The sequence below is a fragment of the Tursiops truncatus genome, chromosome 3, assembly GCF_011762595.2.
Source record: "Tursiops truncatus isolate mTurTru1 chromosome 3, mTurTru1.mat.Y, whole genome shotgun sequence".
Taxonomy (NCBI): domain Eukaryota; kingdom Metazoa; phylum Chordata; class Mammalia; order Artiodactyla; family Delphinidae; genus Tursiops; species Tursiops truncatus.
The window spans coordinates 151,950,157-151,973,574 of record NC_047036.1 but is presented as its reverse complement, the minus strand read 5'-3'; the positions used below and the strand labels follow the sequence as shown (position 1 = coordinate 151,973,574).

Genomic DNA, 23,418 nt, shown 5'->3' with positions numbered 1-23,418 from the left:
GGGTGAACTCCCCAATCATATGCTATTTGCAAGATAAACATATTAAATACTGACACTGTTAGGTTAAGGGTAAAAAGATGGGAAAAAACACACTATGAGAACACTAATCAAAAGCTGTTGTGACTATATTAATATCAAAATAGTATTAAAGAAAAGAAGATTGCCAAAGATAAAGAGGGATTTTTCAGAATACAAAAATAATTAGGTCAACAAGAAGATATAACAATCATAAATGCATATGCACCTAGAGTTTCACAACATATAAAGTAAAATGTGACAGAACTAGAGAGATAAATAGACAATCCACAATTAAATTTGGAGATTTTTAAAACTTATCTCTTGGGCTTCCCTGATGGCGCAGTGGTTGAGAGTCCGCCTGCCGATGCAGGGGACGCGGGTTCGTGCCCCGGTCCGGGAAGATCCCACATGCCGCGGAGCGGCTGGGCCCGTGAGCCATGGCCGCTGAACCTGAGCGTCCGGAGCCTGTGCTCCGCAACGGGAGAGGCCACAGCAGTGAGAGCCCCGCGCGTACCGCAAAACAAACGAAAAACCTTATCTCTCAGTACTTGATAGAACTAGTAGACAAAACAAAATCAGTAAGGATATAAACTTTTTTTCTTTTTTGCAACACAATGAACCAACTTAATTTTTTTAAATTAAATTAAATTTTTTGGTTTTGTTGGGTCTTTGTTGCTGCGCGTGGGCTTTCTCTAGTTGTGGCGAGCGGGGGCTACGCTTCATTGCGGTGCGCGGGCTTCTCATTGCGGTGGCTTCTTTTGCTGCGGAGCATGGGCTCTAGGGCGCACGGCCTTCAGTAGTTGCAGCACACGGGCTCAGTAGTTGTGGGGCGCAGGCTTTAGGGCGCGCAGGCTTCAGTAGTTGTGGTGCATGGGCTTAGTTGCTCTGCGGCAGGTGGGATCTTCCCAGACCAGGAATCGGACCCGTGTCCCCTGCACTGGCAGGTGGATTCTTAACCACTGTGCCACCAGGGAAGTCCAACCAACTTAATTTGACACTTTGAGAACACTACACATAACAACCGGAGGATGCACGTTATTTTTACATGCCTATGAACCTTCATCAAGATAGATCATGTACTGGACCATACAACCTTGATAAATTTCAAATGATCAAAATCATAAGAGTATATTCTCTAACCACCATAGAATTAAATTACAAACCAATAAAAAAAGACATCTAGAAAATTCCCAAATATTTGGACATTATGGAAAACACTTCAGATTACCCACAGGTCTCAGGTCAAAGAAAAATTCTGAAAATATCTCTATGTGGATGAAAAACAAAATAAAACAAAACTATAACACATCAAAGTTTTTGGGATGCAGTGAAAGCAATGTGCAGAAAAGAAGAAAGGAATAAAGTGAATTATGTACATTTCCATCTTAAGAAACAAAGGAGCAAAAGAAATCCAAAGTTGATTCTTTAAACAAATTAACAAAATTGATAAACTCTCAGAAAGACGGGCGGGGGAGAGAGAGAGAAACTACCTATATCAGGAATAAAAAAGTGGACATACTACAGGTCCTACAGAGGCCTTTCCCCGGTGACCTCATCCAGGGTAACTGGGACTGTAGTCTAGCCAGGCCTGGCCTCATGGCCTATTCCGCTGCACTTAAAGAGGGAGCAGCTAGCCTCCCTGACTCTGTCAATCACTGTGTTGTGCAGCTCCTGACAACATGCCTGGGGGGTGTGGCATTCCAACTGTGGCCTCCAAGTTGGGGGCCTGTTGACTGCTACAACACCAGCCTCTTATGCACATAGAGACCCAGGCCCACCAAGGCCCACAGCCCCCTGCTCCTCCACTATAGCCTGGCCAGGCCCCTTTCTTATCACTGGAAGCCACAGTGGTTATAGTCAGACAGAGGTGGCTGACCCTGAGGGACACAGGGCCACTGCTGCTTTCAGAAGGGTGCTCTGAAAACTGGAGGCCTGAGAACTTCCTGGAGGAAGTGACAGTTAAGCCAAGCTGGCAGAGGCAGGGAAATGGGCAGGGGCAGGGTGTGTGGCCTGACATGGCAGGAGGAGGGGCACAGCCCAGCTTGAACTTTGTCCTGAGGGCCGAGGGACTCCTGGTGGGCCTTTCAGCAGGGGTACAACCTGGTTAGCTCAGTGACAAAGGAATGCTACTCTCTGGGAAGAGGGGAGGATTAGTGAAGTGGGAGAGGCTGGGACAGGGAGCATAGGGAGGGGGCTGGGCAGGGTCGGGGGTCTGAGCCAGGCCCTAGCTCCAATACTGCCCCAACTCCCACCTCCCCTCCTGCTGTTACTCTCAGCTGCGGGGAAGGAAGTGAAAGGGTTCTAGGGGAACAGCAGGAGCCATCTCCTCAGGCATCCTGTCCTTAGGGTGGGAGAGGATGGTGAGCCTGGTGCCAAGGCCCTGCAAGCTGCCCTCTTCAAGGAGTCCTACTGGGTCAGGACAGCAGGGTAGGGGTCTCCTTCTCCTCTCGCACTCAGGGCACAGAGGCAGACACTGTCCCTTGGAGCCCAGAGGATACTGGTTTCTGACAGAACCTGCACTGAAGTGCAGGCAGCATAGCCACAATTAGTGTAGGCAGGAAGGGCCAAGGGGTGGGGAGACAGCAGGGAGGCCACAGGCTGCAGTGTGCAGGCTGGACCATGCAGGACCTGGGGGTCTGGGGAAGAGGTTCTAAGACCAGTCACTGCTGAGGGGGCAAGAGCCTTGGAGGCCTCTGCCCAGCCCTGTGCAGATGGCACTAGCACTAGCATTTTCTCAGAGGGGCCCAGAAAGGCATCCAAGGGCTTGGGGCAGGAGCCCCATCCTCTCCACCTGCCTGCTCCCTGGGAAGGATTGCTTCCTCCTCCTCTGGCTAGTGGCCCTGGCCCAATTCATGGGAGCCCTGAGGCCATGTTGTTCCCTAGCTCGAATCCTACCCTCCTAGGACGAAGTCCAAACTCCTCAATGCGGTTACTTCAGCTCCCCTTGCAGCCCCTGCCTCACTTCCACAGCCTCCAGCTGGAGCAGCCCTAACTCTTTTTATAAGAGCTCCCTCCCTCTGCTGGGAGCTCTCCTCCTTCAGACACTCCCCCACAACCCTGCCCCAATCCTACCCCTGCTCCAAGGCTGGGCCACCTGGGTCCCAGATATCTGACTAGTGGGTTTGTGCCTACACTGTGTGGGTGCTGACTTTAGTGAAATGAAATTGGAAATTCATTCACAAGTCTTGTGACTCCTTTCTTCAGACGTAACTAATTGCAGGTGGGGGTTTGGGGAACACTTCAGCCTGTTCTGGGCCCTGCCAGCCTCTCCAGTGTCAGCCTGCTCCATGCTCTTTGATCTCTCTATGCTGGCCACATTGGCCTCTTTCCATCTGCATACATTCCTTTCAGCCTCAGGGACTTTGCACATGCTGTTAGTGTGACTGGGATTCTACATTCCTCCTATACATAGATAAAACCTACTCATCCACCTCCCCAGAAAAACCTTCTTTGACCTCCCTGATTAGGTCAAATGCTCCTTAGGACGTGCCCTTACATTGTGTCTTTTCCTGTGAGGACCTGTCACAGCATATCTCTACTGTGTGATTACTATGTCGGTCTCTCTGCCCCTCACCTGAGAGCTCTGCAGAGGCGAGAACCCTGTCTGGTTTTGCCCACGCTTGTATTCTCCAGCTCCCAGCACAGTGCCTAAGGTCCAGCAAGTGCTCAGCAAATATTTCATGAGTGAATGGATGGGTGTAGGGGTGGATAGTCCCAGGCAGCAGTTCTGGCTGGGCATGTAAGTGACTCCTCTGGAATTGACTCTTAGAGAAACTCAAAGGTTTTTTTCCAAGGAACTGAGGACTGACTGCCATGTGCCATGTGTTTACCCAGGACTGTCTCTTTATAGAGAATCTAGTTCCTCCTTCTCCCTCCTCTCCATTTCCAGGTCACAGATTCAGCCCCAGCCTGGCAGTAATGCTCCACCCGGTAACAGCTGCTTTTATCTTCCAGTCTCCACCCTTAGACTGTCACTGTCCCCGAAGGTGTGGCTACACCTACTGGTGCTGCCCCTAGAAATCACCGCATCATCTTCTTTGGGAGGCTAGAAAGTCACGTTAGAGAAGGGCTCATGGGGACTTCCCTGGTGGTCCACTGGTTAAGACTCCACGCTCCCAAAGCAAGGGGCCCGGGTTCCATCCCTGGTCAGGGAGCGAGATCCCGCACACTGCAACTAAGACCCGGCGCAGCTAAATAAACAAATAAATATTGAAAAAAAAAAAAGAAGAGCTCATGGACTGAGTAAGGCATCCAGGGGCTCTGTGGGAGGAAGAAGCCTGCGTGAGGTTGCAACAGGCCTTGGAAATGCACGGCATAGGCGTGGTCTCTGATCTTTCAACGACGCTGTCTCAGGGCTTCCCGAGCTTACGGGAGGGAGGGCACTTCCCGAGTCACACAGCTGAGAAGTAGCGGTGACAGGACAGGAACTCAACTCTGTTGACTCCAGAACCCAGGACTCTGAAGCAAGCCAGTTCTCAAGTTGCTACCCTTCTGACGTTTTCGTAGCAACAATAGCTTCCCTGCAGATGAGGAGGAGGAGCCCAGCGGGGGCTACGGGGGCAGATGGCAAGCAGGCAAGGGCACAGACCCTGGAGCGCAGGAGCCAGGTCCGCGCCCCCTCCCCCGGCGCTTGCGCACTGGGCCCTGTTCCCCGCTCAACCCCGCCCCCATAGCCAGGGTTTTCAAATTTGAAACCTGCTCCTTTTCCCGCCCGAACGTGTTGACCAGCAGCGGGAGAGGGCGGAGCCGCACGCAGCCAATAGTGCCTGAGAGGCCCCCTGCCCCGCCCCCAAGGTGACGTCCGCGAGCCTCAAGAGGCAAAGAGCAAATGGGCGAGGGTGCCCGCCGGCCCCACCTCCGTGGCGCCCACGTGCAGCGGCGGAGCCAGGGGCCTCCCCGGGACCACTGGCCCAGAGCACCACTCAGTGTGCGGGCCTCTTGCCACCAGCACGGGGCTGGAGACTGAGGCCCAGAAAAGCCAAGTAACCGGCGCTGGGTCGCTGAGCGAAGCGGCAAGACGCAGCACAACCCCACCCCCACCCCCAGCCCGGGAGTTCGCCCAAGGGCCGGGCCTGGATCCGGCGCCCATAGAAGCCCTACGGGAGTCCTAGGGGGCGGGCGGGCTCGCGGAGGGTGGGCTGCGGTTCCCGGGCGCGCTCCAGGGGCGGGGCCAAGAGCTGGGCTGTCCCGGGGCGGGGCGTTCCGGGGGCGGGCCGGGCGTCTGTGTTTGTTGCACCGTGTCAGTTACATTGTAACAAAAGTGGTGCAGCCGCTGCTCCGGCCAGCATCCTAGGCCCGCCCGCAGCCAGCTGTCGCCGACATGGAACCCGTGGCCAGCAACATCCAGGTCTTGCTGCAGGCGGCGGAGTTCCTGGAGCGCCGTGAGAGAGGTGAGGAAGAACCCTTGGTCGGACTCCAGGCGGCGACCTCGCTGACACTGGCCTGGCCTGGACTTGGCTCCCAACTTGGATGCATGGCCTTAGGGCAGTAGTCCTGGGGCACCCCCGCCCTCAATTTAGGGGTCCGCGGGCAGTGGGGCTGGAGGGGGTGGGGAAATGGCCCTGTAGCCAAAAGCCCCTCCCTGACCGTGCCGTGCCAGGGGATCCCGCTGGAACTAGCCCCAGCCTGACGTGGGCGGGGGCTGTCTCTCGCAGAGGCAGAGCATGGCTATGCGTCCCTGTGCCCACACCGAAGTCCGGGCCCAGTCCACAGGAGGAGGAAGCGGTCTCCCCAAGCTCCTGGCGCGCTGGACAGTGGGCGGTGAGGAGGGCCTGGGGCAGCGGGGAATGGGGGGGGGATGGACGCCGTCCTTCATCGGGCCCCTCCACTGCCACCTTCCTCCTTATTGCTCGCATCTTCTGGGCCAGGTACCCTGCTCTGAAGGCATTCAGACACCTCCTGCCGTTTCCCCATCCCCCAAACACACACTCTTCGTTCAAGGACTATTTCTCGAGGACCCCTGATGTGTTTGGAACGGTGAATAGTTCTGGGTCCTGCTTCCACTCACACTCCTAATACACCACATATCAAACCACTCGCTTTCCCCCACAGGCTTTCTCCTTTTCTCTCCTACTCTCAACCCTTTGCACACTGTTCCCCCCAATTTGAATGCCTCTCCCCCCACTACCCATTTTGGGCAACTTGTGTTGCTGGGCTCAGCTCACATGTCACCTGTTCAGGAAGCCCTTCCTGATTGCTGCTAAGGGGCCTCCTTTGGACCCCACAGTCACCTGGGCAGGCCTCCTGTCTCTGCCTCTGCCTGGGACTCAGGTGCCTGAGGCCAGCACAAGGTCCCCACAGTAGGCTAGTTTGGGATACACATCTGTAGTGAATTTTGAGGCCCTGGGAGCCCTGGGACTGAAGGTGTGGGCAGTAGCTGACACCCCCTCACCCCATCCTCCCTGGCATTGGCAGGTCTGTGCACAATGAGCTGGAGAAGCGCAGGTGAGTCCCAACCCTGCCCTGATAGCACCAGGCCCCAGGAACTGCCTCCCTCTGGCCTTCCCTCCCCTGCCGTCCCTCATCTGGCCAGCAAGCCTGGGCTGGTACTGCCCTCTAGACCCCTTCCCCCACAGGAGGGCCCAGCTGAAGCGGTGCCTGGAGCAGCTGAAGCAGCAGATGCCCCTGGGGGCTGACTGTGCCCGATACACCACACTGAGCCTTCTGCGCAGGGCCAGGATGCACATCCAGGTAAGAAGCTACTCTGGCGCCCCAGGGCCAGCTTGCCAGGATGCTTGGAAAGGGGTAGTAGGGAGGGGCTGGGTGGAACTGGGGAGAGAGGTCTGAGGTGATAGCCCAACTGCCTGACATTGGACAGTTCTCTGTGCTTTTAGTTTCCAAATTTGTTAAGTAGGAAGAAAAGCAGAAAATAACTCAGGATTGTTCTGAGGCTTTAAGCAAGTTCCTCCAATAAAAGTTCACTTGTTATTACAGCAATTATTACTTGGATCCCAACTGTGAGACCCTGAGCGAGTTATGTAGTCTCTCTGGACTTCATTTCCTCCTCTGTATGGGGGGCATTCTGTGAGGGGTCATGTGTAAGGGTCCCTCGGACTGGAGAGGGCTGTTTCTTGCTCTTCCTCTCCCCCATCCTTGAAGGCCTCCTGTTCTCGGCGGTTGGGTGAGGGGCGGGGGGGTGTCCCAACGCTGCTTTGGGAGGCAGCTCCAGAGGCCAGGAGGGGGAAAGTACCAAGAGGACGCCAGTGAGCCACCCTCCCAGGGCTCTTGCTGCTGCCCGGGCTGAGCTCAGCGCCCCCTGATGGATGGGAGTGGGGTGTGCTGACTCAAGCACAAGGCAGCTCCACAGAGTGGGGATTAGAAGGGACTTGGAAACAATAGAGGCCTCTTCCTGCTCTCCTGGCCCTTTTGACAGAGGAAGAAATGGAGGCAGAGCCGGCTGATGAGAGGCAGATTCAGAACCGAGGCCTAGGTCTCCTGACTTGCATTCTTTTCTTCAACAAGTGAGCACCTGCTCTGCCAGGCCCTGTTGTGGGCACAGGGGGCAGTGGCAGAGACAGATGGAGGTGCCATGCAGCAAATAAATCGTGGTGTGGAAACTGTCAGCACTGTCCCAAAGGTGCCTGCATTCTCCTCATTGTGGCTGAATAACACCCTGGCCAGATAGCCGGCTCCAGTTTCTCACATGGAGTTGCTGATTTGGTTCCTGGAGGGATGATGTGTGACCTTGGGTGCTGGCTGGCCCGTGGGCAGGACCTAGGGATTGCTCCTTCCTTGAAGCCCCATCACCCCTCTCCTGGACTCCCTGCTTCCTGTTTTGCCTCCACCTGGCTGCCCTCCCCACCTTGCCCTAGAATGTTCTCTTTTTTTTTGCGGTACGCGGACCTCTCACTGCTGTGGCCTCTCCCGTTGAGGAGCACAGGCTCCGGACGTGCAGGCCCAGTGGCCATGGCTCAAGGGCCCAGCCGCTCCGCGGCATGTGGGATCTTCCCGGACCGGGGCACGAACCCGTGTCCCCTGCATCGGCAGGCGGACTCTCAACCACTGCGCCACCAGGGAAGCCCCCTAGAATGTTCTCTGTACCACATAGATCTGTCCAGGTCTGCCTCCTGCTGAAAACCTTCCATGGCTCCTGACAAGGACAGTTTCAGTTTCTTTCTTCCTGTGATACTCAAGGCCCTTCACAACACAGGCCTTGCCACTGGTCTCATCTTTCCCCATTCCGCACCAAAAAAGCTGAACTCTCCATGCTTTTCCCATTTTCTCTCTGCCTGGATGCTTCTTCCTCCCCTATCTTTGCCTGGGCAGCTCTTAGTCATTCATCTACTCCCAGTCCAAATGCCCCCTCACCCAATTCTCCCCTTCTTGCTGACTGAATGCAGGCTTCCGTCCATTGAGGACCCTGATGGGAGAACCCTTGGTCCTCCAGTCCCTGGAACTCAGGGCTGGCAGAGCTTGCGTGGGGGCAGCAGAAGGGGACTAATGCTGAAGACTTAGGACTCCTGGGAGGGTCTTGAGGAGTTACAAACTGGTAGCCTTTGTTTGGTCTGTAGTTTTCTAAAAATTTAAATTAGTTGGCAGCACTTAAAAGGACATTTGACATGAAAAAATGTGATCTCCCTGCTTCTCTTTAAAAAACTGGGCGATCTGGCAACACTGGGCCTGTTTCCATGTGGCAGTAATTGGCCTGGGCCACTGCCTTGAGCCTTAGTATGCACTCGCTGGTGTGCCCCAGTCCCCCACAGTCCCTGTTGCCTGACACCAGACACTCCACTCATTCACATCACTTGACTGGGCCCCGAGGGCCTTTGAGATTGTGGTGCCCTCCCTTCCCCACCCATCTGGACAGACTTCCTGGGCCATTTACATGGGACAGAAGGGCAGGAGGGCCTAGCTTCCTGTAGGATGTGGGAGCGACCCTCTGGGGCCCAGATCTAGTGAGCCCGTGTGGAGCAAGCAGTCACCACGTGGCCAAGGTTCGCCGTTAAGTGGTGTTGGGCTGAGGCCCGAGACCCCAGGTAGCTGACCCCAGCCCCTTGCTCCCTCGGATCTGCAGAAGCTGGAGGAGCAGGAGCAGCGGGCCCGGCGGCTCAAGGAGAAGCTGCGCAGCAAGCAGCAGAGCCTGCGGCAGCAGCTGGAGCAGCTCCGGGGGCTGGCCGGGGCGGGCGAGCGCGAGCGGCTGCGAGCAGACAGCCTGGACTCCTCAGGCCTCTCCTCTGAGCGCTCCGACTCAGACCAAGGTAAGTGCCCTCAAGCGGAGGGGTCGAGTGGGCTGAGTGGCCCAGTCCCCTGACTGGCCTGCTCCCCGTGCAGAGGAGCTGGAGGTGGACGTGGAGAGCCTGGTGTTCGGGGGCGAGGCTGAGCTGCTGCGGGGCTTCAGCGCGGGCCAGGAGCACAGCTACTCACACAGCAGCAGCACCTGGCTATGACCCTCACCTCCTGGAGCGACCTCTGCCCTCAGCCCACCCTCTGCTCTGCCAGGCTGGAGCCCTCACCAAGCCTCCAGGGCTGCTCAGAGTACTGCTGGAATGGACTAAAAGGACCGTGTGGGAACAGGTGCTCCCCGTACCTTGCTGCTGGCTGCTGGCAGTCCCACCTAGGACGGGGCGCCGAGCCCTCCTGAGCCCTGCAGGGCAGGCAGCTTGGGCCCAGGCCACCCTTCCAGGCGTTTTTTGTAGCACTTGGCTCTGCTGTCCACAGGGGCAGGAAGCCTCTTGGGTCCTCATGTTCCTTCCTAAACAAGGGCCCCTGGCCTTTGCCCTCCACATACTATATTTTCATTAAAAGCCTCTTTCTTAACTTCCTGTCCATGGTCTTGCCTGGTGAGAATGGGGGAACTCCCAGCCACAAACTGGAAAAGAGGAAATGAGATCCATAGCCACCATAAACACTGCTGTCCACACCGGGCAGTGCCCCTTTACTCCTCACAACTCGGAGGCCTCAGTCCCTGTCTGTCACAGTGGGACTGAGGCTGAGTGACGTGACCCGCCTGAGGTCCAAAGCCAGGAAACAGTTGAGTCAAGATTTGAACCAAAGCTTTCTGACTCCAGAGCTGGGGCCAACTGAATTCAACAAGTATTTATTGAGTGCCTGTTATGTGCAAGATTTTGTTTCAGGTACTTGGGACACATCAGAAAATAAAACAAAGGTCCCTGCCCTCATGGAGCTTACAGCCTAGCGTTTATGACCACTTCACCTGGACGTGACCCTGCGCAAGTCACTGTACCTCTATCTTCAGCCACCTGATGCAGGAATAAGCAGGCCCAGCTCAGACATGGGTAACGGCCTGGTGTGCTGGAGAGGCCAAACAACACACCCACCCCCAGCCCACCACCCAGACAGTAGACAGGGCTGGAAGCTGATTTTTAATAATAAAGTACAAGGAGGAAAGAGCACAGGGACTGGAGCAAGTGGTCTGCTGTGCTGTGGCCCCAGGGCCTGGGCTGGCTACACAAACTGCTGCTGCTGCTGCTGCTTCTTGGTGGCTGCCTTGCTGGCAAGGTCCTTGGCCTTCTCTGTAGCTGCCAGTGCCGTTTCCTTGGCCTTCTCCTTGGCTTCCTTGGCTGTTTCAACAAGGGTTTTGGGAGGGGCCTCACCTGGAGCAAAGGGTGGGGACTGGTTTCAAAGAATGCCAAGACCCACCTAAATCACCTCCCAGGACATTCATTTCCTGTGCACCAGGCCCTGAAGGAAATACCCAGGGTACAGATGAGTTGCTCAGAGTAGGGTGGTGACAGCTCCAGGCTCCAGCCCAGGCAGGGCAGTTAGGACTTGACTCAGCCTCTGCCTGTGTGCAGAACCCTCACCTTGCAGCTTGGCCAAGATGTATTCAAAACCCTTCATAGTCTTGGTCACGTTGCTTTTGAACCGGGCGAGACCAAATTCCTGGCAAAAGATGAGAAGGGGAAGGATTCTGAGCTGCCCACTGAACCCCAGCCTGGACTCTATGTTACATGCCCTGGGCCCCAGAGCCCCAGCACCACAACAATGCTGCTCACCTGGACAGCTCTGGAGACGCCGAACAAGCTAGAGGAGACCCAGGCTTCCCGGCAGATTTCGGTCCAGCCGCTGTTATCAGAGTTCACACGGTAAACACATCGTTCCTCTACCACCTGTGCAGGCAGTCAAGCCAAGCACAATTGTGTGGGAGTCCTTCACTTTGCCAGCTTGCACATAAATTTGATTCCCTGCCTCTTTTCACTAGGGAAAGCAATAAAATGAAAACCGATTCCTTTCCCTTACTGTATTCCCAAGCTGCACTTTGGGAAGAGAGTAAGAAGATGAAAAAAAGTCATTTTGCTCTCTAAAAACCTCTCTTCTGACCCTTCAAACGAAAAGCTACATGGACTCTTGAGATCAGCAGAGGGCCTTCCAGCTCCATCCTGGATGTTTTGTACCTTTACATCTAGACATGTGTGGTGTTTTCAACCTGGCTTCCACCCACTTTGGCCCTTGAGCTCCTGACAATCCAAAAAAAAGAGAAAAATCCGGCAACCACCACAGCTCATTATCAGAGAGGAGAAAGTGGACCTGCACTTCCAAGAGAAACACTTAAGACACCTGTCACAGCTGGACTGAAAGACATTTCTTAGAGCTGGATCTTTTCTTTGTAATTTACAAAACACAGTTGTAGTGCCCTCAGGGCAGTCAGCTGTGAGGCCCTCAGATAACTCAGGGGCAGAGCATTAAGCTGCCTACTCACTCTGTGACTTCCCCTCTCTGGACTTCACTTTCCTCTTTGCACAATAGAGAGTAATACCCACCTCCCTGTGTTATTGTGAAGATTAACTGAGAAAGAAAATAACAGTTCTCTGGAAGCTTTTAGGGTACTCACAGGTGAGAAGATACTGTAGGATGTTCCTTAAACCAAACCACAGGTTTTCAAGCCTTTTTTATTTTTTTTAAAGCAAAGGTATATGCAACCCTTTTCCCCTGAAATCTCAGGCAGAAATCCACTACATAAGACAGATAAAAGACTCTAGTCAAACTGGTGCAAGGGGCCCAGATCCTCCCCCTCTAAGGTACATGCAAGGTACCCTTTATGGCTTGACAGATTCCTGTTTGAAAACCACTGCCTCCCTCCGTCCCTCAGCATCATGCCTGTGGCCCAACCTGCACACATGCCAGGCACAGTGTGAGTGCTCTGCATTTAGTACTTACAATGACTCTGTAAAACAGGTAACCCCCTCCACCACTGTATGAATGAGTCAAAACACAGGTCCAGAGAAGATGACCAGCTGAAGAGATCATCTGAGTTTGTACTCTAGCGCCAACACTCCTCAGATCTGCTTGGATCATAGAAGCTCCCTCATGGCTCCCTAGCCACATGTACCTGGAGCTCTCTAGTTCTGGGGGAACCAAGAGGGAGGGGTCTCACCATCAGCCGCGCATGGTTGATGTTCCAGGTGAAGGTGGTCATGGTCTGGTTCTGTGGGTCCACAATAGAATCCTCCAGGATGTACACTGAGTGAGCAACATTGGCAGGAAATAGTCGCTCAGCCCAGCGGGGCATCCTGTTCGTCTTGGTCAGGAGTCGCCGGGACAGGAGCTTCTGGTCAGGGGTCACCTCCCGGTGCACTATGTCTTCCGTCAAGACATGTTTGCTGCAGGTGTCAGGGTGAAGGTGACCCTCAGGAGCCTGGCCCTAAGAGACTGCCTGTTGGGGTTCCCATCTGGAGCCTCCAGGTCCAGAATGACCATGACTTTCCCCAAACTTGCAGAGTGATCTGTGTTGTGGCTCAGACCTGAACTAGAGTCCCTTGAGCCTAACCCAGGGCAAATTCCAACTCCCGCCTCCTCGCTGACCTGGATTCCTAGGCCTTCCAGCAGGGCTGGACCTCATGATTTATTGCACCACTGGAGAGCGTCATGGCAGAGAAGTAGACAAGCGCCCGGATTTCCAACCCCAAGATCCCTCCCCAGCTCCGGTGCCGCCGCCTCTTCCTGTCTCACCACCCTGAGATGAGAGAACCTTTCACTAGGGCCTCAAGTAAACTACTGCCCAGACCCAGCCTCCTTCCAGTACTAGCCTGGCCGCTTCCCCGATAGGTCCTCTCGTCCTAAACGTGGCCACGGCTCCGGCGATCCCCCCACTCGAGGTCGAGTCTTTCCCGGCCCCCACACTCCGATCTCCAAACAGCGAGGTGGGAGGGTTGCTCTTTCCAGGGCCACGTACCTATAGGGATTCGGGTACCGCTGCCAGAAGGCAGCGAACACTTGGTCCCAGGAACTCCGGAGCACGCTCTGGCCCAGGAAATACTTCACCATTGTCCAGGCCGGGCGGGCTCAGTGCCCGCGCAACATCAGGGGTGCGGAGCCCGGGGGGCACGCGGAGACCGGGCTGGAGCTCGACGCTCGGCCGCCAAGCTAGCAGCTCAGTCACTCCAGCGCCGCACCCAAAGAGGCGCCACCGCCGCCATGAGGATTTGTCTGGCCGCGCGCCACTTCCGGCGCAGCCGCGCACTGCCCACCTCTTCCGGCGCCTGCCCAAGTGACCGGGCGGCCCCGCCTCCCCAGCCTCTACCTCCTCCCCCGACGCGGGAGTCGCGGTGCTCCGGGCCGGAGCCAGGTTGGAGGGACTCTTCCCAGGCTCTGTGGGGAAACCGTGCCGGAGCGGCCCCTAAGCCGGGCGGGCAAGCGAGTAGCGGAGCGAGCTAGCGACCCGGACGCCGGCGTTGAGTGCGCTTCCCCGCACGCTCCCAGGCCGCCCCGGGTCCTGGGCTCTCAGAAGGAGGATCAGCACCCGGGGCCGAAGAGCGGGGGCGGACGGAGGCGTTGCTGTAGCTCAATATCGTCGCGGCGTCTGGAGCCTTAGATTGGCGGCTGGGGTCGGGGACTGAGGCTCGGGCGCTGCCTTTCGTAGTGGAGATCCGGTTTGCCTCCCGCCCCCGCTCAGGACCCTGAAGCGGGTGAGGCAGCCCCGGGAGCATGAGCGGGCAGCGTGTGGACGTCAAGGTGGTGATGCTGGGCAAGGAGTACGTGGGCAAGACAAGCCTGGTGGAGCGATACGTGCACGATCGCTTCCTGGTGGGGCCCTATCAGAACGTGAGTGCGCCCGACGCGGCCCAGCACGGGTGGGAGGGGGCTAACCCGCATCCGAGGCCCTGATTGCTTCCCCTTGGTTGCAGACCATTGGGGCCGCCTTCGTGGCCAAGGTGATGTCCGTCGGAGACCGGACGGTGACTTTGGGTATTTGGGTAAGTTCTCTGGGCAAGTCCTGGGAAAACCCATTCCTGAGGAGGCGTAGGTCCTGCCTATTAATGGCTGACTTGTGGCCTCACAGGCCATTTCTGTTCTCTAGACCACAGTTTAAAAACGGGGTCTGGAGAACGTGGCATTAGTTTGCAGTTTTGGGGAGTAGCTCAGCAACTCAGGCCAGGGCTGAGCCTCCCCCTGCCCTTCAGGACACAGCAGGCTCTGAGCGCTATGAGGCCATGAGCCGAATCTACTATCGGGGCGCCAAGGCTGCCATCGTTTGCTATGGTAAGGATGGTTTTGGCCTGTTTCTCAAACAAGAAGGGGAGGGTGCCAGGCTGGCATTACAGAACAGCTTCTGACCCTTGGTTGTGTTTCCTGCGTGTCCCACACCAAGACCTGACGGACAGCAGCAGCTTTGAACGGGCAAAGTTCTGGGTGAAGGAACTGCGCAACCTAGAGGAGGTAGGTGGCCCGACCTCACCAAAAGACGAGACGGGCTGGGGATCTGGTGGTCCGAGGGGGGTGACCCTCACCTTGTCTTCTGCTCCAGGGCTGTAAGATCTACTTGTGTGGCACCAAGAGTGACCTGCTGGAGGAGGACAGGCGGCGCCGACGTGTGGACTTCCACGACGTCCAGGACTATGCAGACAGTAGCTGCTCCTTAGCTCCCTAGGGCTGGGGGAGGGAAGTGGCTACTTGGGTGGGTCACAGAAAATAGGGACTGCCTTGGCTACCATGGCAAGATCCTCCATGGGAAGACTTTCTCTGGCCTCCCTGAATCTGTGGGGTTCAGAAGATTCCCTGTACTTCTAGCCTTCCCCTTTGTCTGTGTCCACCTAATTCTCAGGTATGAGGCTTTAAACACTTCTCTTTACAGATATCAAAGCTCAGCTCTTTGAAACATCCAGCAAGACAGGCCAGAGTGTGGGTGAGTGCTGTTCTGGGCCTCACAGCAGAACACGCAAGGGCAACAAGGGAGACAGAGAAAAGCCTAGAGGGCTGGTTACTTGGGTGATCCCAGGGCCACTGGCATTTGATCCTCACCTATCACCCTTTTTCCTGCCAGATGAGCTCTTCCAGAAAGTAGCAGAGGATTACGTCAGTGTGGCCGCCTTCCAGGTGATGACAGGTGTGTCCTTCCCTAGCTCCTGTGGAGACTTCCTCTAGGCCCACAGCATCTGGCCCCCTTCATGAGTTACCTGATCCCTCAATAGAATGATGCTGAGCTGCCACCTCTCTCTCTGACAGAGGACAAGGGCGTGGACCTGGGCCAGAAGGCAAACCCCTACTTCTACAGCTGTTGTCATCACTGAGTCACCACTCACCTGGCCTGGGGGAATTAAAGGAATTCCCCCAGAGAGGCTGGACCTAGCTTTTGTCTGGGCTTGGGTGATCACACGTCTGAGCTACCCTGGGTCCCCATGGCGGCAGAGGTGGCACCTGCCTGTGCTGGCCCATGGAACGGAGGCAGCATTTGGGCTGACTGATGGGCACAAGGAGGGTAAGGGCTGATTTGGACCCCAGGCTTCTGCCCTGGACAGCACTTGTGTCTACAAATTATTTAAGTGGCTTCTGATTTGTAAATAAAATCAATGCACTGTGAATCACACTCAACCCCTTTCCCTGCTGTGTGGATTGGGTGTTAAGATACCTAGTACTTTCTGGGGCCACCTGGCGGCCCTCGCTTCCTATATCAAGGCTCCTCTTAGCTCTTACTTTCCTTTGGAAACCAACTGGCTTCACCCCAGGGTTGCAGCTGAGACAATGGAGAAGCAGAAGGGCCCTTTCCTATTCCTTAGTGGGGGAAAAGGTAGGGCGAGAAGCTGGGGTTGGGGCAGTGCAAAGCTCACACTTCCTTCTTGGTGCTAAGAGCAAGGAAGGCACTGAAGTAGTATCCAGAGATCAAAGGATCAAGCACTTCTACCTCAGACTGGTTGGCTCTACTGCACCTCTGTCATGTCTAAGTCCATGAGTCATGCCTGTGGCTCAGATCCTAAGCTTCCTAGCAACACCCTATAATGTGGCTTAACAGAAAAATCATAGGTTCTGCAAGACTTAGAAAGGTTTTATGGATCCAGATTGGGATCCAACTCAGCTACTCAGAAAAGGGACTTAAACTTGGCCTGTGTTTCTCATCCGTAAAATGAAGTGACCACTACCCAGTTCAGGACTTGAAGATCATGAGTGAAAAGTAACTGTAGGACTAAATGCTTGTCTTCCCACACTCTTCCCTGGGGTAGAAAGTTCAGGACTAAGTCAGAAGGGAAGCAGATTCCCAGGGGTTCCTGAAAGTGTATTTTTGGGCCTTGGACGTCCAGATATTTCTGAAGAATCAGATGTTACTGTAGACAGGACCAACCCTTCAACCAAAAGGAAGCATATGGCAGCCTTTTCTGTTATGGGATGCTCAGCCCCTTTGCCTCACTTTACCATTTTAGGCCTAGGCTGAGTCCTCTGCAGTGCCCAGCACCTGCTCTAAAAAACTAAAAACTTGGCCAAAATGTCTAGACTCACACTCAGAAAGTGCTTTGGTTCCACTTCCTTTTTAAAAACCTCAAAATACCCTTCCTTCGTGGGTGATGGAGGCTTCCTGTGTAGGGACTGAAACTGATGCCAGCCACTCACAAAAGCAGCAGAAAGACATTCTGACAGCTGTGGCTACTGGGAGGAAACCCACACCACTCCCATGAGGTGCTTGGAGGAAGGGCTCAGTTCCGTGTCCCTGGGAACTACCTCAGGGGCTGGCTTCTGCTCTCACCCCAAACCCATCCTCCCTCCTGTTAGGCTACATCTCCCCACGGACAACAAAACAAAACACAGGGCAAGGGCCATAAGAGTAAAGTTAAACTTTACTTTACAGTAATTTTTTTCTATATACAAAGAATTACAGTACATGTTTATGGGGACTCCTAGCACAGGGCTCCCCTCTTTTTCACTAAGAGTTCCACTTATCACTGACAATCTATTGGGGTGAAGGGGGCAAAAAAAGTGATGGACCTCAGCTGACACCCCCTCTGCCCCTTTCTTAAAAATATAAAGATAGATCTCTATTGTCAGCTTGTTTTTTTGCCAAGACTTAGCTGCTCTTCCATGAGCTCCTGTGTGCTGCACTCGCCCGTCTTCCAACACTCTCACCTACATGCACACACAGGCAGCACCCACCTCAGACCTAGAGACCACCTGTTCTCTGCCCCTACCCTGGAAGTCTAAAGCACCAGAACCACTCATTTCTGCTCCTAACTCCCTAGGCTCACCTCCTGTCCAAAAAGCTTTGCTCGATTTCCAGGGTGTTACACCTGAAGCCCTCAACAGCCTGATGTTTTGAGAGTCATGGGAAAGTAGCTCTAGAAAAGGGACCATATGAGTTTAACATGTGCTATTTTTGCTTATGTTGATAGGAAACATTTCTCCCCAGGCTGTGGATTTCTAATTAAAATAAACTCTTTCCACTTCCTTAAGAAATATTACCCTTAATCTTCATAAGCAATAGAGGTGCTCCCATGAGAGTGGAAGAGGTAGAGAGGGGCAGAAGGTAGCTGAGGGAGACCCCACACTTGGAGCTCTCTACCAACCTGTTCAGGCAGTGCGGACAGAGGCTATGGACAAGGTGACACCAGCCCTGAGAAACTCAATGGCCACCCTCATCTGGAAACAGCATCTCTTCCACCTCTGGACTGCACTGGACTATTTCAGGGTCAGATGCAAGATTCACCAAGGCTCTACCTTCCCCTCCTCTAATAAAGCCTCAAGGAAACTACATAAGATCTCTTCTTCCCAAACAGGAATCTGGGTTTCTCAAGTCACCAGTCCCTCAACCCTTGGCAGTGCTTATTTATACCAGGAAATTAGCACCATCATTGCATTTTTTGTGTGTGTACAAAGCAATTACCTATTCTTTTTTTCAATTTATACTACAGCAACCTCTGGCCCTGCTGCACTAACTCTAGGAAGCTCAGCTGAGAGCTAACTGTCCACAGCCAAGGAAAGTCTCGTGCAGCAGCTACCCAGCTCTAAATGATCTGGAATGTCTAACACATGGAACAGCCCAAACATTATTCAGCAGGAAAAGGGGCTTGTGGCAGCTCCTTTCCTGCCATGATCTCAGAGAAGTAAGGACACTGGGCTACTCTGACCTCCTGACAGACCCCAAGAGGATGACAGTGTCCCCCAAAAAAGCCTTAGGAGAAAACCTGCTTTATAGGAGCTGATGGGGGGAAAAAAAAAATCCATCCACATTTAGTGCTCTCCTGATTCTTCTCCACAGGGGAAGCTGCCAGGACCAGCCTTCCTTCCTGCCACTCTGTTCTCACGAGGCAACCCGGGAGTCCAGCTCCTGTGAGTAGACGCTACCAAGCCTGGAAAAGGATCGCTGATGCACTTCATGCCCTGACTGTAGTGTGGGGTGGAGGATGTAAAGAATAGAATAATTATTTTCATCAATGCTAAAGATGTAGATTTGGTAGTTGTTCAGAAGAGGATCGACACAGTGATTTAAATCACTTCAAACTCAGTAACTTCAGGGGGAAGCAGACATTTAAAAACTTGGATGCTTTTGTTGCAGTGACAACTATTTTGCTATTAGAATGGGTTTGCTCCAGTAGAGAAGCAAATGAGGCTTTGAATTCAAATTTCAACAGTTTCCATAATTTTTTCTGACTTAACAGGGCCAGGACAGGTATTAGTTCTCTAACTACCTATGGAAGCTATGGCTTACCCCTCAGAAAGGCTTCCTGGGGAACTGGCTTAAAGGCAGACGCTCTATTGAGATCCTGATTTACAAGCACTTGGCCAAATGCCAAAATAGCATCCTACACAAAGATCAGGAGTTTCTAAGAGTAAAGATTTCCTTTTAACTGCCAAGTCACACCCCCTGGAGAAAAGGTCTCAGTATAGGTTCCAGGAGAATCCCCTAAGGATGGCAAGGTCACCCCCCGCAAAGGGTCATGCAAGAGTCTCACTTCCCAAAAGTCCTTCCGACTCTGCTTCTAATTGTATAGTGACTGCTTTCATGATGTTAACAATCTAGTATCAAATGCTATCAGTGGGCCTGAGAGTTGAACATCTAATTTCCAATCAACCTAAGAGAGTCTTACAATGGCCCTCATGAAAGCCAGGCTGGCTGTCCATCCATTTAAATAAACAGCTTCAGAAGTTGTTTCCTACGCAGGTCTGGAAGGAAGCTTTCCAGTGAATGGGAGAATGGAAAAAACTGAAACAAAACCACAAAGTGGCCCACCTTTCCCTCACTCCTTCCTGTCCTGTGAGACATATCTAGAGTGGCTGTCAAGTCAATTACCTACCAAAGCCTACATAAGAGAAGCTCCTTCAGGATCAAACTTCTCCACTTAAAAATTTTACATAGCCTGCACACCCCACCCCCCAACAAAATTCACAGTTTATTTCATGAAACAAAGAGCTACGGTAATTTAACACACAACACAGTGGAAAGAGATTCTGACAGCGCAGTGCGGATATCTTTTTCTGATCACAACTACAGATGACAGGAGAAAAAAAGGGCACAGGACTGGCACCAAGCAAATCCTACTCATACAACCTAAGAGAATAGGGAAAGGGACCTACTAGCTGCAGTTATATACTTATTATTCTCACACATGATAAATACTTAATATAATGAACTTTAATGTTCTGGGTGGATTTCTTTAAAAATATCTTTTCCATGGTTTAAAATTTTTTTAAAAGAAAATAAGATGCTTTGTTTTCTCTTCCTCTAAAACAAAGAGCTTTTCCTCTCTGATGATGTGGGAAGAGAGACAGGATGCAAGAGGAGAACTAGGCAGGTGGAATTTACAGAGGAGAGTCCGAGGTCTAAGTGAGATGCAAGAATAGGCCCCTAAACTCAGGGCAGCCCTGCCCAGCCTCATGCCTCTGCCTGAGTTCAAATGTCTCAACCCCAGAGACAGACTTTGGGAAATAAAAGCAAATTCTTTTTTAAATCTTTATATAAAGCGCAAATGCTTCTATAACAACAGTTGTTCCCTCCTTAGAAGTATGGGAGTAACCTCAATAGAAACTCAGGAGGAGGAAATTGGGACAAAATACAGAATCCTGTTGAGGGTGTAAAAGCCATAACTGAGACAGAAATGACCAGGAGACCTTGGGGCCAGGAGATGGCCTGTTGGCTAAAGCTGCTGGCTAAGTTGGCAAAGCAGAGAGGTAAACATGTTTGGTCTAGGGACAAAGAGGGGGTGGGTGAATGGGAAGGAACTGGCCAAACAGCAATTCCTGTTGGCAGTCAGTGAGCTGGGTGAATGGTAGGGCAGGGTAGCACCAACAGATTTCCCAGCCCTTGGGCCCCAGCTCAGGGCAGCAGTAACAGATAATCAGCAGTTATGAGGAGTCATTTCTTGGACTGGACGTTGCTCTAAACGCCACATCTTGCCAGTCATGGGGAAGGGTTCTGGCTTGCCTTTGAGCTAAGTCAGCAGGCAGGTGTTCTCAATACAGAGCACAGCATTTCTCAGGAAGAGGGTGGTAGAATCCACTAGTGAAGAAGACTCCCTCCATTCAGGTAGGAGGGCAAAGGATCAGGAGAGAAGTAATTTCTTGCCAGGATCTGGCACTCTCCCTGAGCTGGTGGTGGATCTAGCCCAGAGCTTGCCAGAGATTCCCTAGGTCTACTGCCCGAGACTCTGAAATCTGAAAGCACCTGAGTGTTTGGGGGACAGGCATGGGGTGGGTTGATGTAAAAGGAGGAAAATCTGTAGAAAAGAAAGGTAAGCTTGCCAATTGCCTTCTTACACTGAGGGAAAGCTGTGTCCTCACAGAGCCCAGCCCCCCAACCAACTGCTCCACCAAGGACAGATCTTTAGACTCTCCAGAGCCCAGACAGAAGCAGCAGAGGCTGCCCAGCCAACAGGCCCTACCTGCCTATAGAGGAGACCTCCGCATGAGTGTACACACATGCACATACACACAGGCACACCTGACCAGGAGACACTCAAAACAACCACTTCTGGGGCCACAAAGGGCATGACAAAATGAGCCCAGAGCCCCAAGGCCCCTCAAACTTCCTGTTATTTCCTGGTCAAAGGTTCTTTAAAAATAACCTGGGAACCCAGGCAAGCATGTTAGGCTCACAGGGATCAGGTCTTATTTATCTCTGTATCTCCTGCCAGTGACTAGCACCAGGCCTAGCACACATGAATGTTCAAGAAATCACCACCGATTTGAATGGGTATCAGTTCCTCCCAAGGGTTCATCAGGTACCCTCAGTGGGGCTTGGTAGGGCTAGAGAAATAGCTTTGAGAGCCCCGCTACCTTCAACCTGACCAGTGGAATCGAATCCCATGCTTGACTCCAGAGTGGACTTTTTATTTCAAGTTCACCATGAGTAACGGTTGGGGGAAAGAGACCCGAGTCTGTCTGTCTCCTTGGCTGGGGCCCACTTGGATTTCCATACATGGTTCACACAACCACAAGCCCCCACTGGCTAATGTAGCAAGAGTTCTGAATGTTGGGATATAAGGAGAGAATATCAGTGGAAAAGTGTTGGGGTCTGTTTTTTAAGAGGGAAAAATAAGATTTTTCCCTTCCCCAAGAACCCTGGGGGCAGCTGGTCTGGTCATGTGGCATTTACTGGTATTATTTCTGTTCTGACTCTGCACACTTGTGACTGGAAGGAGCCTGGTTAAGAGCTGGAAGGGTATTTTGCTCTGATTTAGGGTCTTGCCCTCTTCCAAGAGACCAGCAAGTCTGTGCCAATGTCTGTGTGCTCCCAGAGGACCAGCAAGACTGTGCCAGTGTCTGTCCAGCCACCATGGGCCAGAGCCCTGGCCCTGGTGAGGCCTTGCCCAAGGCCCAGGGACTCTGCTCTGTGGTTGCCAACTTCTTCTCTTCAGTGGAGAGGGAGGATGGGGCCTTCCCAAGAGGCCTGAAGGACTGCCCACTCTTGGCAGCAAGTCCAGGTAGTTGCTGGCCTCCGGCCATCTGCTTCACCTGCTTCACCAGGCCTGGTGCTTGGCTGGGAGGCCCTGGGGTCTGCTCAGCCCCTGCAGGTGCTCTTCCTGAGGCCTGAGTTGCTGGCTCATACAAAAAAGCCTTGGCAGGGGGCTGAGAAAGAAGTCTGGCCTGGGTGAGTGATTTAACAGCTTGCCAGGAGTGCTCTGAAGGGGCCGCTGCTTTGCCCGGTGGCTGAAGGACAGGATCTGACACAATGCCTCTCTCAATGGCTCGTGACATCTGTCCCAGACCTTTGCTGGCAGGCCACGAGCTCGACTCCAACACTGGCATCTTCTCATCAACCTGTGGTGTGATCTCATGGGGAGAAGCTCCCCGTTCCTTCTGGCGAGGAGTTAGGTCTATGAGATCCATCACCAAAGCAGCTCTATTTTTTGACTGAGTATTCTGGTCCACAGGCCTCAGTGCTTTTTCTTTAGCTACCAGGGTCTGGACCACAGCTGATAGTACTTTGTCAGGAGGTGGGAGTCTCTGGGACAAAGAGGCATGGGATTTTTCAGAGGGCCTGTCTGAAGTCTGGGGTTTGGGACCGCTGGTGACTAGCAGTTTGTCTGGCTGCGGAAGTCTCAGGCCAGTAGGGACAGGGGTTTTCTCCAGTGACTGGGGCCTTGGGCTGGCAGCACCTATGGATTTATCCAGCCTTGGGTCAGCTGTCCCCAGAGGTCTTTCCAGTGGTTGTGACCTGACTGAGGGTGAGGAGCTTGGGCCGGTCACTGGAGAGGGTTTGTCAGATAGTTGGGGTCTTGGTCCTGCCATTGCAGGTGGCCTGTCCAATGGCTTCTGGCTGGATACCAAAGATTGGGGTTTGGTCCCTGACCCAGCAAGGTCCCTGACCCTATCTACAGGCTGGGGCCTGGAGTCAGTTCTATCAGGAGGCCTTTCAGGCAGCGGTGGCCTCTGACAAGTCCCTGCCAGAGCTTTTCTGGACAGCGACAGCGTCTGGTTGGTGTCAGCAGATGGCTTGTCCGACATCTTGGGCCCCTGAGCAGCTACTCCTGATGATTGCTCTGCCAGGTGAGTGCCTGGGCCTGGAGGCAGCGGTACTGTAGGAGGTACATACTCACGGATCTCCCCAGGTTCCAGAGGGTTGGGCCCACAGGGATCATGCTCAGTACAAGACAGACGCCCATCCAGTTTGGAGATGAAGAGCATCCCTTCCCGATGCTGCTTACAAAAGGAGCTGGGACACATCTCACAGAAGGAGGCTGCTTCCTTTCCGCAGATGTCACACTGATGCCAAGGACACTCCCATTTCCCTGAAAACACAGG

The 23,418-nt window shown here is 53.5% G+C and overlaps 4 protein-coding genes across 14 annotated transcripts in view; 2 read left to right on the top strand and 2 right to left on the bottom strand.

Annotated features, from left to right (window-relative positions):
• Nucleotides 1–4,853: 4,853 nt before the first annotated feature.
• On the top strand, nucleotides 4,854–9,774 carry MXD3 (MAX dimerization protein 3). Of its 2 annotated transcripts, XM_033853611.2 has the most exons (6): nucleotides 4,858–5,408; nucleotides 5,673–5,778; nucleotides 6,433–6,462; nucleotides 6,594–6,708; nucleotides 9,032–9,215; nucleotides 9,289–9,774. In XM_033853611.2, exons 1-6 carry the CDS (start codon nucleotides 5,339–5,341, stop codon nucleotides 9,402–9,404), a joined length of 621 nt encoding a protein of 206 aa, XP_033709502.1. In that variant the 5' UTR covers nucleotides 4,858–5,338; the 3' UTR covers nucleotides 9,405–9,774. The 2 variants fall into 2 exon arrangements, with proteins under 2 accessions (XP_033709503.1, XP_033709502.1); XM_033853612.2 differs by lacking the exon at nucleotides 6,433–6,462 and having other exon boundaries at nucleotides 4,854–5,408.
• A 254-nt stretch (nucleotides 9,775–10,028) lies between these two features.
• PRELID1 (PRELI domain containing 1) lies at nucleotides 10,029–13,389 on the bottom strand. Of its 2 annotated transcripts, XM_033853610.2 has the most exons (5): nucleotides 13,151–13,389; nucleotides 12,353–12,578; nucleotides 10,974–11,087; nucleotides 10,782–10,860; nucleotides 10,029–10,571 (listed from the first exon to the last, which is right to left on the bottom strand). In XM_033853610.2, the coding sequence occupies exons 1-5, from the start codon at nucleotides 13,240–13,242 to the stop codon at nucleotides 10,423–10,425; spliced, it is 660 nt and encodes a 219-aa protein (XP_033709501.1). In that variant the 5' UTR covers nucleotides 13,243–13,389; the 3' UTR covers nucleotides 10,029–10,422. The 2 variants fall into 2 exon arrangements, with proteins under 2 accessions (XP_033709501.1, XP_073658937.1); XM_073802836.1 differs by lacking the exon at nucleotides 10,974–11,087.
• A 125-nt stretch (nucleotides 13,390–13,514) lies between these two features.
• RAB24 (RAB24, member RAS oncogene family) lies at nucleotides 13,515–18,594 on the top strand. 2 transcript variants are annotated; one of them, XM_033853608.2, is made up of 8 exons: nucleotides 13,515–14,019; nucleotides 14,103–14,171; nucleotides 14,379–14,457; nucleotides 14,567–14,634; nucleotides 14,723–14,822; nucleotides 15,050–15,100; nucleotides 15,239–15,301; nucleotides 18,437–18,594. In XM_033853608.2, the coding sequence occupies exons 1-8, from the start codon at nucleotides 13,903–13,905 to the stop codon at nucleotides 18,592–18,594; spliced, it is 705 nt and encodes a 234-aa protein (XP_033709499.1). In that variant the 5' UTR covers nucleotides 13,515–13,902. The 2 variants fall into 2 exon arrangements, with proteins under 2 accessions (XP_033709499.1, XP_004323236.1); XM_004323188.4 differs by lacking the exon at nucleotides 18,437–18,594 and adding an exon at nucleotides 15,421–15,781 and having other exon boundaries at nucleotides 13,526–14,019.
• Nucleotides 17,004–23,418, bottom strand: part of NSD1 (nuclear receptor binding SET domain protein 1) — a 136,450-nt gene continuing 130,035 nt past the window's right edge. For all 8 annotated transcript variants that reach the window (XM_019942603.3, XM_019942608.3, XM_019942605.3 and 5 more), the window contains one exon: nucleotides 17,004–23,405. In XM_019942603.3, the coding sequence (XP_019798162.2) occupies nucleotides 21,775–23,405 (1,631 nt within the window). In that variant the 3' untranslated portion in view covers nucleotides 17,004–21,774. The remainder of the gene's footprint in view (nucleotides 23,406–23,418) is intronic.

Excerpts from the sequence above, each read along its gene's own strand:
- MXD3 (XM_033853611.2), top strand. The coding sequence starts at position 5,339 with ATGGAACCCGTGGCCAGCAACATCCAGGTCTTGCTGCAGGCGGCGGAG. Across the intron at positions 5,779-6,432 it reads GGCGCGCTGGACAGTGGGCG|GTCTGTGCACAATGAGCTGG; the intron begins GTGAGGAGGGCC and ends TGGCATTGGCAG. Across the intron at positions 6,709-9,031 it reads GGGCCAGGATGCACATCCAG|AAGCTGGAGGAGCAGGAGCA; the intron begins GTAAGAAGCTAC and ends TCGGATCTGCAG.
- RAB24 (XM_033853608.2), top strand. The coding sequence starts at position 13,903 with ATGAGCGGGCAGCGTGTGGACGTCAAGGTGGTGATGCTGGGCAAGGAG. Across the intron at positions 14,020-14,102 it reads TGGTGGGGCCCTATCAGAAC|ACCATTGGGGCCGCCTTCGT; the intron begins GTGAGTGCGCCC and ends CCTTGGTTGCAG. Across the intron at positions 15,302-18,436 it reads CGCCTTCCAGGTGATGACAG|GGGAAGCTGCCAGGACCAGC; the intron begins GTGTGTCCTTCC and ends TCTTCTCCACAG.
- PRELID1 (XM_033853610.2), bottom strand. The coding sequence starts at position 13,242 with ATGGTGAAGTATTTCCTGGGCCAGAGCGTGCTCCGGAGTTCCTGGGAC. Across the intron at positions 11,088-12,352 it reads TCAACCATGCGCGGCTGATG|GTGGTAGAGGAACGATGTGT; the intron begins GTGAGACCCCTC and ends CTGCCTGCACAG. Across the intron at positions 10,572-10,781 it reads CATCTTGGCCAAGCTGCAAG|GTGAGGCCCCTCCCAAAACC; the intron begins GTGAGGGTTCTG and ends CCTTTGCTCCAG.